We start from the raw sequence: 19,648 nt of genomic DNA on the forward strand, positions 1-19,648 counted from the left end.
AACGGATTGGACGATTTTGATGTTTAAAAAAGCAAGCTACGCGTATTTTGATGGAGAATATGTACAAATCGTAAACAGGGTAGAATCGTCGTGATAACTTTAAATTTTTTCGAAAACAGCTTAGCCTGTGAACGATTTTTTTTTTGCGAGCAGAATCGCTTCTCGACTATACCACTCGATGCACGCTGTATAGCGAGACAAGGGTCGGGTCACTTTTCAGGAAAGCGTCGATGTAGACGAAGTTTGCCACGAAGTCGACTTCTTCTTTGTCTCCGCTTTATTTTCGCGCCGGGAAAGTTCCCTTTGAGAGCGCCCGCGCGTCCCCTTCGGCCACAGGATCCGGTCCCTCGTTAACTTCGGATGTCCTCATTTACGCCTAATCGACTCGAATCGCCCGGTCGGCGCTAAATTATCGAACTTAACACATGGAGAGGCAGCCGGATCGTCGGGCGGTGTTAACGCGCGTGAAACACGTTTTCAGAGCAAGCACCGAGTCGAGAATTCGTTATCACTGTCACTTCTTTTGGAAGTTCATTGTAAATTGAACGCGATGTCGCCGACGACGAGGGCGACTACGATTCCGTGGATTCGCGAGTTAGCGAATTATTTTATAGCTTTTCGGTCGAGAACAGTTTTACGTGAAATCGTAGTCGTCGGCGTAAGCGAATACCTGGTCCGAATTAACGGGTATTAGAGGGGTGGTAATAGAAACCGCACGAGCACCGAGTTTTCACTCAATCAGAGCGAAGCACGCTTGATTAAACTTGGAGCGCTTTCGAACGGGAGACGCGTCGCCTCGTGCCGCTTCGATGCTCGAAGCTTTCGTCGGAGTTGCCTCCCCCTCGTTGAACTTTGCCTTTTCGTCGAGCGATCGCGTCTCCATCAGAACGGGGATTTCGTGCAATTGGGTTTTTCGCCGGCCGCGGACCGGTCGTTCGCCCGTACGTTCGATTTTTCGACCGCTTTGAGGCGGATTACTGCTACCCCGTCGGGATACGATAACGGCCAACTAATTCCGTCGGTAGGGATAACCTAATTTCGAGGGCACCTAACATTATCTTCCATGTTTCCATGGTTGCTCGGAACAATCCAACTACCGTCGACGAAGTTGTTCGGGTCGAAATTGCGTATTATTTACTTTCCCTTAACCTTTGAATCGAACTTGTACAGTACTAGTTTCAAAGAAATTAATTTTGAATTTTTATAAGCGCGTGCTGAAATAACGGATAGAATTGAATTCCGCGTGGTTCGTAGCGAAGCAATTGCCGGCACAAATAGGTTAATTGATACTCGAACTAACGCGATACCCGGTTGAATCTGCAGGAATAGCAAAACTAGCGCCAAATATTTTGATCGCTGGATCTCACTGTTCTGCTCGCGTACCAAATTTGTATCCTCTTGAGACAGCACGTTTGGCCCATAATGATAGGTGCTCGTTTAACGAGTAGAACGAGTACCAGTTCCGCCTCAATAGCGAAGAAAGGCATACTAAGTATGCTCGTGCGGTAGTTACGGTCGCTTTCAACTATTTTGGCCTAACATACGAGTATAGGGCGGTTAAAATAATTGTAACCGACTAAGCTAGGAGAAACGATCGAAAGCTCGAGCTATCGTAGCGTCACGCGCGTCGTAAATCTGCTCGATTATCCTATCGACCAACGTTGCACAAGCCCTCTAAGCGTTGTCGTTGCCTTTTGCTGGAAAGACGTGTGGCATGAGCACAACACGCAGAAGATGGTGGCAGGGGACAACACGGTCGCGCTGATATCGCCTCTAAAACCGGCGACTTCCTACCACTTTCGGGTGCTTGCGGAAAATCATCTTGGAACATCAGCGCCAAGCGACATCCTTCATGTCAGTATCAAACATATCAGCATGCCTCGAAATTGATCTAATCATTCGTGTGATATTCTATCGTCTGAGCCCTGAGTTCGGGACTGGACGTGCCCTGGTCTCTGACTGACGATTTGCTTTCATTCCCGTTGGTTTCGACGACAACAGACCCAAACGGACGGCGAGATACCGGGTGGACCGCCGAAACACGTCACCGCCGAGCCCATCGGACCTCAGCAAGTGAAGGTGACCTGGCAACCACCGGATCGATCCCTCTGGAACGGCGAACTTCTCGGATACACCATCAGCTACGCCAATCTCGGGTATCGTTATCCGCTTACGGCTGTTTAGAATAGTTTCTAGCACACTTCGGGAACGTAGAATCCGTCGAGGAAGCTCCGTTTCGACGATGGGGCTCGAATCTTCCCCGATTATCGCGACGATTCCACGACAATGGCCCGGCGATCGGCGCGCGTTTCCGTCGCCGTGGGACGCGGATAATCGTCGAGCTTTGTTCTTGAATTCTCGAAACCGATGTTTCGCGAGCGGTCGCTGACTCGTTCATGCGCGACGCGCGAAAGATGATGTTTCACGGTAGTCGTTCTCTGTATTCGAACCCGTTCGCAGTCTACGTTGTTCGCGAATCAGATATTTCGTGTTACGAGCAACGATCGCAATCGCGTCTCCAGAAGATAGAATTGAAATTTCCTCGAAAAACTTTGGAAGCGTAGTCGTGTTTCAATTATCCATTAAAAGAGGAACGCAGGATCGATCGAGCGTATTATTCCTTACTTTCGCGAGTTCTAATAACCAGTTGAGTCTTGACCAACGGTTCGGAAACATCTGGGACAACGAAAATTCCAAGAACACTCTTGAGAGTAATAAGCTTCGATCGTCGAAAGGGGAGGGTGGAAACCGATCGAGAGATATTAATATTCGTCAGGAGGGACGAGCTCGGATTAGAGTCGTTGCGAAACTTTGGACGCCGCGTCTCCAGCCGGAATAATCAGATTCTTCGGAGTCCCGGGTTCCGGGGAGGATTCTTTTTTGCCCGATCCCCTCGATTCTAATTCGCGAAGAATCGCGCTGGCTCGTCGCGACCGGGCGCCCCGAATCGGTCTTCCGGACGCTCGAACTTCCGGAACGTTCCTCCTCGCTGGGCGGGAAGGAGAATTTCATATCGACGGGACCGGGGATACCGGGGTATCGGGGAAAGTTCCGGGAATCAGAAGACCATTTTTCGCTCCAGTTTCCCCGGGATGGCTTTAAGTATCGTCGAGTTCCGCGCGTTCCTTCCCGCGCTTTATCTTTCCGGCCCGTGGCACATCGGCCGTGGCTTTATTTCAGAGGGAATGATCAATCGGTGAACATCACGAGAGTGGGAATCACTGGAAACGGGGACGGATCCTACGATTACAGCCTAACCAGCCTTCGAAAGTACACCCAGTACAGCGTCGTGGTGAAGGCATTCAATAATAAAGGCGACGGCCCAGGATCTGACCCAATCACTGTCCAGACCCTCGAAGACGGTGAGCATATTTTCTTACAAAATTCTGGAGACTCAACAGTAGTAGTTAAGGATCTCTGACTACAGAGTGGAGTAACAACTTCGGAGTATCACGATAATGTAACGAATATTATTAAAGATTATCGAAAAGATTATTCATAATATACAGAAAAACGACCAGCACTCTGAAGCCAGTGGTAATACAAAAAATTCAACAAATTTGCACACGAGATGCATTTCACGAGACAAGAATCATGAATTTACAACTTTCTGTACTCTAAATAACCTGTTGTTTCAACTTCTCGAGTTTGCCTGAGCGAGCATTAACATGGCGAAGTTGGACTGCTTAACGTTCCATTTAAACCAGTTAAGACGACTGAGAGACTCCATGTACAAAAACTACTCACGTCGTACGAGATATCTCCCTTGTCGCTGGAAAGTTCTTGCAACGCTGTTTCCGTTGTTTAAAATGACGCGACTGTTTCGAACGAAGTTGTTACTTCTATCTGTACACGGAAGGACGAACGAGAGCGTCCGAGCAACATCCTAATCGGAAACGTATCTTCGTTGATCGAATCTTAAACAGCGCCATAATCTACCAAGGTAAGATCGTCCTGATTCCAGCTATCGTTTCCGCTCCGTTGATCCCAGCTAGCTCTCCACGAGATGAAATAACACCGGATACAGTGTACACTGTGAATCTCTTGTGTCTCTAAAGGGAATTGTAACGATCGGACAAATCACTATAGATGTACGTTTATCTTCCTTGTTCACATTCTCGTAATTTTAAATATGAATTCAAATAATTGGCAGCGTTACGGGACTTCGAATCGAACTCTACACGTTCAAATTTAAAAGACTCGATCATTTTTTCTTGTAAAATTCTGAATGAAGAAAATCAAACAGCGCCGATTTTCGCGCTGATCCGATTATTCCGTCGCGGGAAAGAAGATCGTAAAGTACCCTCAATTTTCGGCCCGAAACGCGTCTTATTTACTCGCGAAGATGGCGTCGAGCGACTAGGGAAGCGGCTTAAAAACATCTCTGCGAGGAATTCTGCCCTGTTACCTAGATCTCGAGAAAGAGTGCATTTGCCCGACATTTCGCTCGACCGCGGTAGCGGAAATGCCTTCCGACCGCGTTCTATTTTCTGTTCTGTTTCGTTCGCCGCGAAAAATTCGGAACAGCGAGCCACGATCCATCGAACGAGCTTCCTCGGAAGAGGGCCCTTTTGTGCGCGCGAAACCCGCGGAGAAAGTGGATCCCTTTGTTGGGGAAACGCGCGCGCGTCAGTCGATCGTGTGCCTGTTGTTCTACATCGCGACGCGCTTGTTTGACACTCGACCGAGTAAACGATATTCCGATGAGAAAGAATCTCGTTTCGAACCTGCATCTTTTCACCCCGGCCCTTCCGGAACGGTAGTGAAACGGAAAAGCTACTTGGGAATAAGTCGCCTCTCACTTTCAGAGTAAACGTGCCTTCGAAATAAAAAGCAACTAAACATTTTTGACACTTGGATAAATAATCCTTCCAACAGAGAACCACCCCCTTCCTTCTAAATCTCCCAACGAACTGGATTAAGAGCGTTTGGAAATCCAGATGCTAGCAAATTCTCCTGAAGACATCCCGTCGGAACCTATCGTCCCGCTTGGGATTCCTAGTCGGATCCTCGAGCGATCGACGCTCTCGTTCACGAATTCCAGCCCCTCCTGGAGGACTCGCGGACGAAACGTCGAAAACCGTGGTCCTCCGCAAGAAGGAGGCCCGGTTCGACGAAATTCACGATACGATTTGACGCAGTTCCAAGCGCCCCGCCGCAGAACGTGGCCTGCGCCGCGCTGACCGGGCAGAACATCCAAGTGACCTGGAAACCGCCGCCTTCCGACAAAGTTCACGGGGTCGTGCAAGGCTACAAGTTGCTGTACGAGGCGGCCAGCGCGGTTCTGGAACAGCAGGCGGGCAGAGAGACGAAAATCAGCTACGCGTTGAGCACGGTGCTCCACGGACTAAGCCCGTACACCAATTACACGGTGCAGGTGCTCGCCTACACCAGGGCAGGCGACGGCGTCACCAGCAGTCCGGTCTCCTGCACCACCGAAGAAACTGGTAAACGATGTGTCACTCTGTTCGTGACAGGAAATTTTAGACAGAGTTGGGGGGGAGGGTGGGGGCAGTTTCCTCCAACGGTTCGATGCTTTACGGCTCTCTACGTGTCGATAGGTGGATCAAAATCGAGAGAACTTAACTTTCGAACAACTTTTACATTTCAAAAAAAACAGTCTTCCATCTATGATCCTGCTGATCGGTGTGACGCGAAAAAGATTAAAAATGATACAGAATGCACTGTATAATTTTAATGCGTTAAAATTTGATTGTATTATTATTTAAATTTCGTTCGGATGCTGTACCGTCATTACGCTCGTTTCGATTGAAGGTGGTATCGATTTTGTTCTGTCGTTTAATAATTCGTGCACTTCATAATCTCTCATTACGTGTTCTTTATATGCATTTTAACTAGAAAGTAGAACGTTAATGGAAGTACAATCCCTGGAACGTATATTCCCTGGTTTTCGTAATTATTGTCCGTATCTTACGTCTTCACAAATTTCTACATAGTTTTCGTCTCTGTACCAGTTTATATATGACATTAATTATTACGCATTTAGTAACACTTATTTCGTACAATGCACACCGATTATGCTGGCAAGTGTCCTACGTTTAAACTCTATTATATTTTTTCACTCTGCATTAATATATTACTTTAGCCGTGCACGTACTTCTTCCAAAAAGTTCCGCCACGATACATTTTCGAATTTTAAATTTATACGAGCTGAAAACGAGCATGCCCCAATGAACTGGATACAGTGTTTCTGGAGACGTAGATCATCGAGCAACTTGAAACGAACTCGACTCGTGACAACTTTCTGAACCGTCTGAGATACGTAAACCGAGACGCGCGAAGATGCTGGGAATGTTATTCTACGAAACTGTATGTGTCGGTGCCGTAATTTACACTCGATATGAAACTCAAACCGGGATGAACATTAAAAGATAAATTCAGAACGAACTGTCTCTTACACAGGATGAAAACATAAGTAGATTGCACAAACAGTTCGATCAACCTCTCATTTTCAAAAATAGATTCAACTCGCGGTAGTTTTTTGATATCGTTTCATCGAAACGCGTGAATCTTTTCGCGTTCTTTATCGTCGAGGATTCGCGCTCTGCGTTGCACTCGTCTCTTTCTCGCAAAAATATAGAAAGCCAAGTAAAGCCAAACGAATCGTTATCACTGAAAGACTTTCATTCGACGGTTCTCGATTACCATCGTTGCATTTATATTTTCGTGACGGAGACGAGTGCTCGCGCAGCAGCCGCTTGGAAATTCCGACCACGGGAGGAGGCCACTTCCAGTCAAATTCCGTAGAATCGGCTGTCGCTGCTCGAGAGGGAAACGGTTCTGAAAGAGTCAATGACAGAAACTTTAACGCGCCTTTGAAGTAACATTATGCAACAGCCCCTTACGCTCTCGTTTCGCGCTCGTTTCGCGGAAACTCCAGCCGGCGGCTGGTTTTCTATTAAACGCAGCTGCTGCGCCACGGCGCTCGACTGCCGCCGAAATTTCGCAAAATGGGTCGCGAATAATTGTATCGTTATCGCGAAATTCATAATAGACCGTCGAGCCGTATCGCGCCGCGGCCGTAATCGAAATTTCGTGTATCGCAAAGAAAACGCGACCTGGTGCACGCGTGTTCGCCGACTGTAGAAATTTGCTAGCGAGCCAGCCACGTCGATGGTCCCAGCCCGATCCTCAAATCCCGCGGATTACTCGTTGGCTTTTGTGAATAAATTTCGTGCCACCGATCGTTCATTTCTGTCTTGCGCCGCCGATACAGAGTGGCTCTTTATCGCGTGTCGATGTATCGAGAATTAAATGCATAACGTTATCCGGAGACGAGAATGTTATATGGAGATTGAACGCTACGAGTTTCATTTCCAAATTACGATTCGTCCAAACAGCTATTCTACAGGGTGCTCCTAAACGTCCAAACTTGGAATACCAATTTAAGATCACGAGAGAATTTTTATTCCTTTTTCCTGCACTCTGTTTACCATTTCGAGTATTCATGCGCAACTAAAAACCGCACTGTGTTATAAATATCTGCCATAAAGCGCGACGCATCGACCAGGAAGGCATTAAAGGCTGAATGCATCGATTCTATCGATATTGCCAATAACGTAAAAGATCCTGAGAATTGATGTCTGACCGTGTTATGTCAATTTCTCTCTCCTTCGTACGTGGACCATATAGTATTAACGTTATTTTCCACGATTACTTTTCCAGTTGGCCTACTATTGCCGATAAATATCGATCGGCTCGTATCATTCGCGCGAAATGTTTCATTGCGATTGTTTCAACGCGAAGTGACCTGTTCGGTGGTTTGTGTCGAGTTATAGTAACGAACGGTTTCAAGAAAAGTGAATAGGACGTAACCCTGTGGGATGATTGCACTGCCAACTTCGTTTCGATTCTTTGAATTTCTTCCCTATTCAGGTTATTGGAAGAACTTACGTAGAAAGCATAATTTATTGCAGTTTTTTAAATATGATTTATCATCGCAAATTTGAATCGTTGCTTCGCGTTATAAAAAGATATTTGATCAATGTTCTTTTTGTAGCACGTCCCAGCTTAAGACGTTCTCGCGCGAGGTGTACATTTAATTAGAAAGTAGTTACCCGTAAAATCTGCACCGACCTAACTACGAAGACGCGCAAGCAAACTTTATATTGATACGATAACTTGAGTAATTTTTGCTTGCGAATGAAATTAGACTCGTACCTGTGTTGGTCGAGTCCAGGAATTTAATTTTGAACTTTGAATTTTTCATAATAATCGTAATATCCCCGGACAGTAATTCACGACGTAAAATATGATTAAATTCGTCGAACCTTTTGCTCGAAATATTTACGACGATACGATAATTTTTTAGTCAGCATTATTCGACCGAATCCACCCGCGTAATTGTTTACGAGGACCATCGAAGCCCAACGATCTTCGTAATCATCGTTCAATAGTTTCTCTCGCTCCTTTCGAAACAGACCATTTGCCTTGCACAACTATCTCCTATTCTGTTCGTCGTCGGTGCAGTAAACTTTCAGCGATTTTCCCGAATTTCGCGAACAATGCGGCAACGAACTTCCGCCAAAACGTTCCTTTCTCGCAGAGGCTCGAAATCGGTTTCCTCCTTCGTCGTTCGGAAATGCAAAAAATGCTAACTAAATGACGTATCGATGTTGGTGAAACTCCGTACAGAACGCTTTCGTCAAAATTTGAAACTCGAATCTGGCGGGATTTAGAAATCGCCACTCGGGTTATTCTATCCAAGTGCAAAGTAAAATAGAATAGTTTTTCAGTAATCTTCGGTCGACGAACTATATTCAGAGAAGTTTCTTTGCAACGTTCTTCGAATGGCTCGACTAGTAAATTAGTACCGTCTAGGTTTCAGCCAAGTTTTCCGGGATTTCCGGGCACTTTGTCTGGGGCGGTTCTCGTTTTCTCCATCGACATCCGCCATTACGGTACCGTTCTGCTCACAGTTCCGGACGCACCGGACCGTGTGAAGGCCGTAACCAGCAACGAGGACGCGGTGGTGATATCCTGGCTGCCGCCGCGACGACCGAACGGCGTCCTCACCAAATACACCGTTTACATTCGGGTGTTGGACCAGGGCCAGGAGGTGAAGACCACTAAGAGCTCGCTGCCTGCGCAGAACTTGCACCACGAGGCGACGGGGCTGAAACTGCGCGAGTCCTACGAGGCCTGGGTTACGGCCTCGACCAAAGTGGGGCAAGGACCTAGCACTCCGGTCATCAAACTTCAGCTGAGCAATACTGGTAAGCCGTAGCAGCTTTTGCGAAACTTCTCGACTCGCCTGGATCGTTCCTCCCTCGAGGAATCGATTCGACGTTCGAGCGCCATCGATCCGCGCGCGCAAAAATCGAGCCAACGGACGCGAAACTTTTATACGAAAAATTCACGAGACGGGTCTCTCGAGGACTCGAATCCCGGCTCCGTGTTTCAGCTATTTTTTCCGAGGCTGAATTATAACGTGGCTCGCGTAAAATTAGACGGGGCTTAAGTCGTCATTCCGTCCATTTCGAATTTGTTTAAGAAATTTTAGTAAGAGGTGAATTCGTGGCTGTGAAAACGATTCAGAAATTGGGGATTCTGGATTGTTTTCGCAACCTCAAAGGCTCTACCTTTTTTCTCCTTGCCAAACAAAGGTAAACTCCTGGTAGCTGTGAGAGCATTCCAGAAATTGGGGATTCTGAATAGCTTTCATAACCACGGTTTACCTTTTCCCCCTTAGCATACTGGGAGAAAGAGGTTGAACTCTCGTGGTTGCGAGAGCATACCAGACAGATTGGAGATTCTGAATTGCTTTTCACCTTTTTTCTCATCACCGTGCTAGTTCATCGGGAATTATCGCGCATTAATAAGTGGATGGAACAGTAGCTTCAATGTGTGATGGCGATTCGAAGCTGGTGAAATTGCTCTGCGCCACCTTGCGTGCAATATGCACCCACCCTAAAAGTCCTCGATGGTTCGTTTGATGCACCTGGAATGTTCAGACGGTGCCGTCTTTGCGCTTCTTCGCGTTTAAGTTTGACGAAGTTCGAAGGGTGGGAGTGGTTCGTCGAGGCGACAGGAGAATCGCAGACTGCGTTAATTAGGAATCGGTGCAAAGTTTCCGATTAACTTTCGCTGTGCATTTTAACCCTCGCGTGGCTGGAGCTGGATAGCTCCGGACTCGAAGTTATACTTATCGTCCTGAAAACCATTCCTCAGGCCATTTCGTACATGTTTCCAAAATATAATATTATCGTCACTCTTACTTCGAAGTCATAATTTATCTTTTGCTGTAAAGACGTATTTTGTTCGATACTTTGGAATGATAGTTCCACGATATTAACACTGCAGAAACTAAACTTTGGATCTGGTAATTATAGTCGCGAGAGATTTAGCTTCGGTTAACCCTGGGAGGGTTAATAACCGACCGATACCATTTTTGGAACCATCGCGGGTCGTCGATAACGAAAATTGTCGATCGGAGTCGAATCGCTGAATGGACGTCTCGTTCTTTAAGTACCGTTGGAAAAAATGCCTGGTCGTAGCTCAGCGACGGAGCTCAGGAGTGGAGGAGTCCACGATGAACTTTCGAAACTGAACTCAAACACGGATCACAGCTCGTAGAAGTTTAACGAAGAGCTAGGGTAACCGGGACTTTTAATTAGTTCCAGCAGCCATAATATCGTTCGGAGTGCCGCTCGTGGTGCCGTGGAGGGTGGACGTCAATATGGCCTGTCTCGCCGTCGGTAATCCACGACCGACTGTGGAATGGCGTCGCGGCGACGTCAAGCTGCAGCAGAAGTAAGTGACGAAACGCGAGATTGCTGTCGCGGCGAATCTTGATGATCGACTTTTCCACGACAGATCCGACATCGGGCCAGACAACGCGCTCACGCTGAGGAACGTGCAGAGAACCCACGAGGGCAACTATTCCTGCCACGTGAAGAATCCGCTCGGTTCGGACGAAATCGCGTACACCCTGCAAGTTCAAGGTACGTGGGAGAAGGAATGGAATGTTTGGCAAACAAATCTAACTGCGTTCGCGTAACCGTTGCTGGAGTTGTTCCTCTTAGCAGTGCACAATCTTTTTCGCTACCGGGATAAATGAAACGAAACAATACTTTCCGCTAAATTTCAAATTCAAATAACCAAATAATATATGTACGCTAGAAACGTTACACTATATGCCAACACGTCGACGAAACGTAGTAGTACTGGTCTTAATTGTGCGGTTAAAGTAGGAAATACTAAATCGGTTGGGAATGAGTTCAACCGCAACTGAAATAGCCTCCAATTACGGGAATGGAAAATCGACGATTCGCGACGTAAAAAGACAAAAATGTGAAATTATGCACTGTAATGAGCATTCCTTACTTTGAAAGGGAAAAAAGTATGGAACGCACTAACGATTAATTTTTTAGTCACGACTGTACGTGTGGTTTTGTCAAGAAAGGTACAAAAGGGAATCTGTATCTGGATCAATAATATGCAAAAAGCATACAGTACGATAAGAAATTTAAATCGCGTTATGGCTTTTGTTAATAATATAATATGCAATAAATTATCGTTACTTACGCGAAACGTAGGTACGAGTCGTTCCATTATACGAAAAAATTCGATTATCCGGGTTTCCTCTCGCCAATTAGTTCGGGTAATCAAAGTATTATTACGTTATTATACTACTGTATTATTACGTTTTTCTTTTAACAAAAGTGCACAAAGTCCGACCCGCCGGCAAGTCCGGCTCTTTCATTCGATCCATGAACTAAAGTTACAAGCAAGTTCGAAAATCTGTATGGAAAATATTAGACGACAATTATTGCGGTTTTACTCTGATTTGCTTCTTTTGTAATTTTGACGAAGTGGTACAATAATAATTTATAAAAATTAGCGTGACATTCAACTGTTTGGAGTTCAAGTTGAGGAAAGAGTTTAGTAGTTTAGATCGTAAATTGAGGGTTCTTTATAATCAAACTCTGAACCTAATTACGTAAGGAAGTTTCAGTATAAGTTCCTTACTAAACTACATACTGAATTTACAAACAGACATCATGAATTTATGCTCGTCTTATAATGACCTAGTTTCCAAATTTAAATCCTACGGCTCTTAGACAAAATGGCTACCTTTCCCATGGGTGCCATCTTCTGTAGCAAATTCCGATACTGCACTTCCGTTATCGTATCGAACCACGTTCCGGCCAGATCATCGATCGCGGTTATAATTTTCGCCCCCTGATAATTTCGAAACGCGTCCCACGGAGGATTAACGAAACAGTGGGATTTACCTATACACAGGAAACGTCAGTTTTATGTATATTTCTATTTATGGAAATTTTAAACTTGGGTTATATTACAAAATGTCAAGCATTATATTGCACGAAAATGAATAAATTCCAAATAAAATACATTCCACGGACATGCATAATTTACACGAAACATTTTTATTTTGGAATAAATTTTAATTTATTATATCCGAATTGAAAACTATCGCTAGATAATTTTGGTACTCCTGTTGGATTTTCGTTGAATATATTTCAAAATAAATTCCATACCGCGTTAAATCAAAACGTGCATTTTAATGTCGTCTTTGCCCGAGAGTCGGGCCTCAGGCATATTATTTAATTTTATTTGTTCCGCTGGCGAACAAGGTTGCTGCGCACCGATGACCTATGGAATTATCGAAATTCGTAATATTGCAATTTATGGAGCGTACGTAGATCTACGCGAACGACCGTAACTCGTGCGGGAACATTTTATTTTTCCCCGAAATCGGAGCGCGAGAAGTTTGTCGCGCACGTATGCCACGAAGCGCAATAATTCCGTTCCCGTTTCGTCGAACCTGTTCGAGACTTTTTGGCGATACGCTCTGAACAGTGTCTGACATTTCGAGGCTCCGTGCCCGCCAGGCGTTTATTGCACCACGTAACGCGAGAGGTAGATAATGCCGCGACAATAACCACGACGCGACGGTGAAACGAATCGGGTCGACGGCCTAAATACCGACCAGTTTTCCAAAAGCGACGTTCCCCCGCTATCGAGCGAAACTTTCCACCGTACATCGGCGCGTATTATCGCGACAATGGCGATGGAACGGGTCAGCGACGAGAACGAGCTCGTCACCGGCCAGCAGTTCGTTAAAAGTTCCACTAAACTATTTTCCGTCCCGGCGCCCGTCCCATTATTCCCCCGCGAATTATTCGAACGCGTCAGGTAAGGAACGACCGGTGAATACATCCGTCGGAGACACTTCGTTATCCGAAACGTCACGCGCGTTCACACGGACGAACGACCGCGGACGTCGGCGCAACACCCACGCAATTCTACGGTCGTCCGGGTGCACGTGGTCGTACGTGACTGCAGCTCGTATGCACTTGGAGAAAAATTGCAGGAATATATTCCGTACCAGGCGGAACACGCCTCTGGACGTTTCGACGTTGCTCGTGACAGAAAAGCTAAAGGGTCAAAGAGACGTTCACCGTGACAGAAAGCTTACGAAAGCGATGGATTTTGATTCTCGGATAAAAAATTTGTTGGGAGTTTGTCGAGAGTTGAACGTTGAACGTTTCAATCAAAGGTAACATTGTTTCCTCGATAACGTTCGCGTGTACACGATGTAGAAGTTCAAAGGTCAACTAATCGCGATTCTTTGTACCTAATCAAACGGTTCTGATCAAAAAACTTTGCGCAGTGCCGCCAACGCCGCCGACTTTGCTGGCAACAGGCACCACAACGGATGCTGTGCAGCTTCAGTGGAAACAGGGCGACAATGGCGGTGCCCCCATAAAGGGATTCCTGTTGGCTTATCGTCGTGAGTTCTCCGAATGGGAGGAGGTGATGCTAGATCGCAAAGCGAGCACGCACCTGCTAGAGGGCTTGCAGTGCGGGACCAGGTACCAGTTCACCCTGGCGGCTTTCAACAGGATCGGTAGCGGAAGCGCGAGCAAAATCGAGACGGCGAAGACCAACGGCACGAAGCCCGTTCCTCCTTCGAAGCACCAGCTGATCAAAGTGAACCAGACGTTCGTTACCTTGGAGCTGGCGGCCTGGCAGGACGGTGGATGTCCCCTATTGTACTTCGTCGTTGAATATAGGAGGCTTCCTGGCGATTGGCTGCTGGGTAAGATCGTTTTAGATCTTCCTTACAGAATTTTTTTAACTCGAGCTACCTTTGCTACGATCGAATAAATTTTGTCTGGATTTTCAACGAGTCGTAAAATTGTATCGAACCTCCTCGTGGGTCTTTACAGAACCAATCTTTTTCACGAGAGAAAATAGTACACCCTCGAAGGTTGGGCCAACATAGATCACTGCACCGGATAGTTCGACGGTGTAGTAATAAATTGCTCTGTCAGAATCGAGCCGAGTATGATAATTTTATTCCAGTGTCGAACAACGTGCCACCGCAGACGAGATTTCCGATCGTAGACCTGGAGAGCGGCACCAAGTACGAGCTCCGGGTGACAGCTTACAACAACGCCGGCTCCACGCAGGCCGAGTACCTGTTCAGCACGCTATCGCCGAGCAGTCGTAATCGAATGCACGACGAACATCCACCGGAAACCGAGGAGACCTCTCTGTTTTTCGACGCCCATGTGCTCGCGCCCAGCGTCATCTCCCTTCTGGCCGTGTTCCTGGCGGTGGCTGGCGTCTGCTTCTGCCTGAAAACGCGTAAGTTCCCGGACCTGATTTCATCCGAACAGGACCGATAGAGAGATCTAAAGGATTTCAGGTGCGAGGGCTTGACAAACGATGAATACAAATTATAAATCTAGCCGAACCTCACCCTATCACCCTTTCGACAGCAATAAATTTCATGTTTTTTACGAATTACTCTACAACTTTCATGAACCCATTTAATGCACTGGGATCGTGTTCCCTAGATTTTAAATAACGATGGTTTACGATTGTATAAGACTTAAAAAATGACAACTTAATTATAAATCTAAAATTTCTAGTCCTTTGTTCGCAAGTGTGAGTCAAACGCGATATCGAAGCGATGAAAATTCGTGTCAAAGGATCGATCGCTCGTACGAGGTCCGCGTTCCTGAACGATCGATGGTGACTGAAATGCGACGAGCCAAATCGTAGAATTCTACGGGTTGTAGTCGCTAGTTCGAGGATATAGATAGGATTTCGGTAGCACTGGCAATTTGCATTAAGCCAGAAGGGCGTGCTGGCGCCGCGTTCGTGGCACTCGACGTTGCTAAACGTCGACGGATTGTGCTCTAATTACATCTACCGTGGGAGCGCATTCGTGGAACGACGAACCCGAGATATCGGTGCTCGAAGGACTACAGCATCATCGAAACCGGAAAGAAAGTCAATTTTCACGATTTTTCAAACTATCGATCTTACGTTTTTACAACAATATTGATTAGAAATCTATACAAGAATTGAATATCCTGGAAAGTCTTGTTCGTTAAAAATTTACCACAGAGATAATCATTTTATGACGGTAATTTCATTCCCAATTTGACGTTGTCTGCTCCCTCTCGGAGGTTCGTTCCCTTTCTTCCCCTCTTCGCGCGGTGCGTGAGTTTTCAGTCGAATGAGCTCTTACCGATGCAACGTAAACATCGCGGGACCTGCTTCGAGAGATTCGATTAATTAAGAGTCCCGTCAACGAGGCTGCTGAACGTTCCACGCAATTATGCTTCGCGTTGTTGACGATGCCACCAGTGGACCGTGCGTGCTGGCTCGCGCGGAATTCACTAGAATGCGCAAACCAACACGAGCAGCAAATATTTATGGATAACATCGGTACCGTAGAATTTCGGATTCGCATATCTGTCAATTATTTGCGATATAACTTTGTCTTTAAAATATTCTAAGACGCACGCGGCCTGTTCGACGTCTTCTCGAAAAAAGTAATAGACAATTCCATATCACGATTCATCGACAAACTATTCTACAGATCAATTAATCGAACAAAATTTTAGCGATAATCACGAATAAGAGTTTGCCCCTTGATCGAATGGTCCTAAATACTGCTCTCGATCGGATAAATAATCTTTTTCGCAGCGTTCGCGATATCAAATTGCTTTGTATTCCGAGCGTTGCATCGTTTCAGGACCTTTCGACGCAACGAGTCGTCAACTTCCTGCACAGTTCGCGCTTGCTGCTCGAGAGGAATTATGTTTACGATGTCGCGGGCAACGCGTTCAGACTCATTTGTCTTCGTCGACGCGACGACTGACGGGGGATTCGCGGTTTTTCAAAGCAAACTGTTCCCGTTAAGCTTCTCCCACTGTTACCCGGAACTTTGGTCGACGGACTCCGGCCTTTGTTCGTAGAAATTCTCGCAACAGATTGTCAAAGGCGACCCGAGCGTTGAAATTCTCTTCGATACCGCAATCTAGCGACGCGTCAAGCCTCGAGCGTACCAAAAGCGGTCTGCAACGTGTTCGGAGCTTAACGCGTAGAAATAAGGAGAACGTTCCATTATATCTGATCGTATAAACAAAATTCTATTAGTCTCTGTGGTCTCGAATTGTCTCGACTCGTCGCTTGGAATCTGCATTCTTGGAATATTCGTCACGCGTCGAGCTTTGGCACGACATTGATCCACGTGCCACAGGGACCTCACACTACATTATTCTAGATATATTAAACAGCAAATTGCAAAATTAATTCGATGCAGGAGCTTTTCCTTCCACTGCTGTTAATGAAAGACTAGCCTTCTTTTTGGAGACGTTTAACAATGATACAGTTTTCTCTGTCATCGTTAACGGTAATTAAATGTAAAGTCACAGAGCACCGAAATGATAGCATATAAATGCTATTAGAGCAAGAAACTCCCCGCGGAAGCTTTCGAGGTAGGAGGGTGCCGCGTTTTCCGTTTTTAGAGACCGGTCGCGATGATTGCAGATGCAGAACGAGCCGGCCGCGCGAACGATCCGAATTCGCAAACTCAGGCAGCCCTGGAGAACAAGCACAATATGGAGCAGAGGGAACAGTACTACGCAACGGTGAGGAAGCCTGGCCAGCAGTCGCCCTGTCGCGAGGTGAGCGCGCTGGAAAGAATTCCCGAATATTCCGAAGACATTTATCCGTACGCCACCTTCAATCTGCCTGAGCAGGAAAACCTCTCGGCGAACCCGATACGACAGGCTTTCTACTACGAACGCAGCGAAACGATGCTGCAGGGCAATCAGGTGCGTGACGCTGACTCTACGGAAACCCTTTGAAAACGTTGGACGCGATGGATTTGCCTGTGAAGGTCACCAATCACACGCAGAGCGTGCAAAAATACGCGCGATATTCCTTTCTAACAATATTCCTCCAGGCGTATCTTTCTAACTTAATCTTAAATGGCTTTGTCACGCAGATCAGATGAATTTCGCATATAATTTCCCTCGACCTTGACAGGCCAGTCGCTTCCACCGTCGATCTAGCATTTAAGTGATAAGCGTTGAATCCGCTCGTTGCTTCCAATTTAGTTGGAAGTTCGGCCCTCTGATTGGCTCGATCGATGTAATGGGACCCCGGTAATGTGCGCGATTTCGTTGTGGGACGCGATTTTCTAACTTTGCAACGTTGCAGTGCGATATGGACCAATACACGAAGGTGCGGGGCAGAGCGCGACGCAAGTCCAAGTCCTTCAAATCGGAATCGGAGGAGTACGACACCCTCGGCTCCGACAGCGACACCGAGGTCGGTAACAGCAGTCGCACCGAGTCCTCGAACCACCTGGACGACTCCGGGCCAGCGTCGATAATGACGCGATCGCCCGGGCCGAACTCGATCGGGCAGAGGGAGCAACGACTAGCCCTGGTCCCGAGGCCGGTTCATCATAGTAAGTTAGTATTCGATTTTCTGTGTCGACGCCGCCAACAGCCTTAACAGCATCCGGTCGCCACTAACGACTCACCTTTCTCGCATCAACGTCTCGCGTGCACCTTCCAGATGTGCTGTACCACACGCACGAATCAAGTACATCAACCGAGCCGTCACCAATTTCTGAGAGGAAGACCTTCCCGAGGCTCGAGAAGCAAAGGTGAGCAACCGATTCGAGATACTTCACAGGAAATGTTGGCCCCTCGAGGTCGCTTCTCTCTCCTTGCTCTCGCGTCTCGAGAAAATAGTAAAATTTCCCCTGTTTAAGAGGGAGAACGTGGACCTCGAGTGACCAACGCATCTGCTTCGAGTTAAAATCCATTTCCAGCTCGGAAACCACCATTCTCTGTTGAAACTATGCGAACCCCTTTCAAGTAAAACCTACGAAAAATTCTATTACTTGTTGGTGTCTGCGCTTGTAACGAGATAATATAGAGCAACGATTGACGGACGCAGAGTATTTGCTTGCTAGATTAGATATTCTCTCGAAACCGAATGCCTGGAGAAATATGAATTACTTTAATTCCTGGCAATCGAGAGTTTGATAGCTTTGGCTTGTGAAACTTGCAGGAATCATGGAGCAACGCCCGACATTGGGATCGACGGTCGCGTGCCGGGTATCCTGCGTCCCGTGTTGAAGCTCTCGGAATCCGGGATGCATTCGTACTCGAGGGGAGCATCGCCGAGCCGACCGGCGAGGCCTGGTTCCTGCGACAGGCTGGTAAGGGCTCCGAGCCCGAGGAAATCCATGGAGTCGTTGTGCCTGTTGGAGGAGCCAGGTTCCTCCAGGATGGTGAGAAGGGAGGAGGACTGGGGCAGCGAGCTGTCTACGTTGGAACTGAAACCGCCGACAGGTTTCACGGACGCGCACGAGACCAGCGAGGCCGAGTGCGACATCGACATGAAGCTGAAGCTCCACAGGAAGAGGACGGGTTTTCCTTCTAACTCGCTCTCGAAATCGCCTAAAGACTTCACTATCACTGTCTAAGTGTTAATCAAATATCGAACGAGCAAAACGCTAAACGAAAAAAAAATTAAATAAGAAAAGGTATATTAAAAGAATGATATACGCACGTAAAACGATAAAAAATAAAAGTAACAAAAAAAGTATATGTAAAGCTGCCAAGCATGATGAGTGTTAAATTCAAAACAAAAAGAGATACTTTCCTCGACGTTGAGATTGTCGGGATCCCCCAACGCTTCTCTGTGGATGGATAACTGTCTTTCCGTGTAACTACCGTCGACGATCCATTTACAATAAAGAGGTATTTTTGTAAGAAAAATATACGAAAATCGCTAACTGCGCGGATCTCTTTTTTCATTATCCCTTTCCTACGAAAAATAAAAACGCAGACGAAACAAAGAATTCGGGAATCAGTTGTTTTAAACGGATATGTAAAAGATTCGTGCTCGAACGGAGACAGGCTCGCTAAATCTATTTGAACGTTTACACGATATCTCCGGTGGTTATTTCTAACGCGCGATCGATTGCATTTCCATTCCCACGAAAATGGTCATTCGTTAAAATGACAATTGATAGCTATAGACACGGCCATAAACGAGACGTCAATCAGCTTAATTGCGAACGCTTATCAGCTACGCGTCAGTCGCATTTCCGTCGAGCAGAAATACGATCCAGTAGCGAATCTGGAGACAGAATTGTTACGTGGGTCGATAAACGAGACGATTAAACCAAGTAATATTCAATCTCGTTCGACCAGCTTTATTAGACGAACACTCGAAATTTGCTGCATCTCGATACACGTAAATGCAGATGTCTTCATCAGCCGGTATTGACGTTGCGTAAATTATATTAATATCTGTCACCCTATTCTGGAAA

General features: G+C 46.4%; 1 protein-coding gene across 5 annotated transcripts in view; it reads left to right on the top strand.

The window, feature by feature from the left end:
- Nucleotides 1-19,099, top strand: part of LOC143341237 (cell adhesion molecule Dscam2) — a 176,226-nt gene extending 157,127 nt beyond the window's left edge. For 2 of the 5 annotated variants that reach the window (XM_076763989.1, XM_076763991.1), the window contains exons 16-28: nt 1,706-1,854; nt 2,002-2,156; nt 3,181-3,362; nt 5,142-5,447; nt 8,940-9,236; nt 10,638-10,773; nt 10,837-10,964; nt 13,661-14,089; nt 14,356-14,640; nt 16,840-17,126; nt 17,515-17,767; nt 17,878-17,968; nt 18,379-19,099. In XM_076763989.1, the coding sequence (XP_076620104.1) occupies nt 1,706-1,854; nt 2,002-2,156; nt 3,181-3,362; nt 5,142-5,447; nt 8,940-9,236; nt 10,638-10,773; nt 10,837-10,964; nt 13,661-14,089; nt 14,356-14,640; nt 16,840-17,126; nt 17,515-17,767; nt 17,878-17,968; nt 18,379-18,796 (3,116 nt within the window). In that variant the 3' untranslated portion in view covers nt 18,797-19,099. Of the gene's footprint in view, nt 1-1,705; nt 1,855-2,001; nt 2,157-3,180; nt 3,363-5,141; nt 5,448-8,939; nt 9,237-10,637; nt 10,774-10,836; nt 10,965-13,660; nt 14,090-14,355; nt 14,641-16,839; nt 17,127-17,514; nt 17,772-17,877; nt 17,969-18,378 lie in introns of all 5 variants that reach the window. The other 3 variants (XM_076763992.1, XM_076763993.1, XM_076763990.1) reach the window with 3 other exon arrangements.
- The last annotated feature ends 549 nt before the right edge of the window (nt 19,100-19,648 follow it).

The sequence above is a fragment of the Colletes latitarsis genome, chromosome 4, assembly GCF_051014445.1.
Source record: "Colletes latitarsis isolate SP2378_abdomen chromosome 4, iyColLati1, whole genome shotgun sequence".
In the NCBI taxonomy this organism is placed as follows: domain Eukaryota; kingdom Metazoa; phylum Arthropoda; class Insecta; order Hymenoptera; family Colletidae; genus Colletes; species Colletes latitarsis.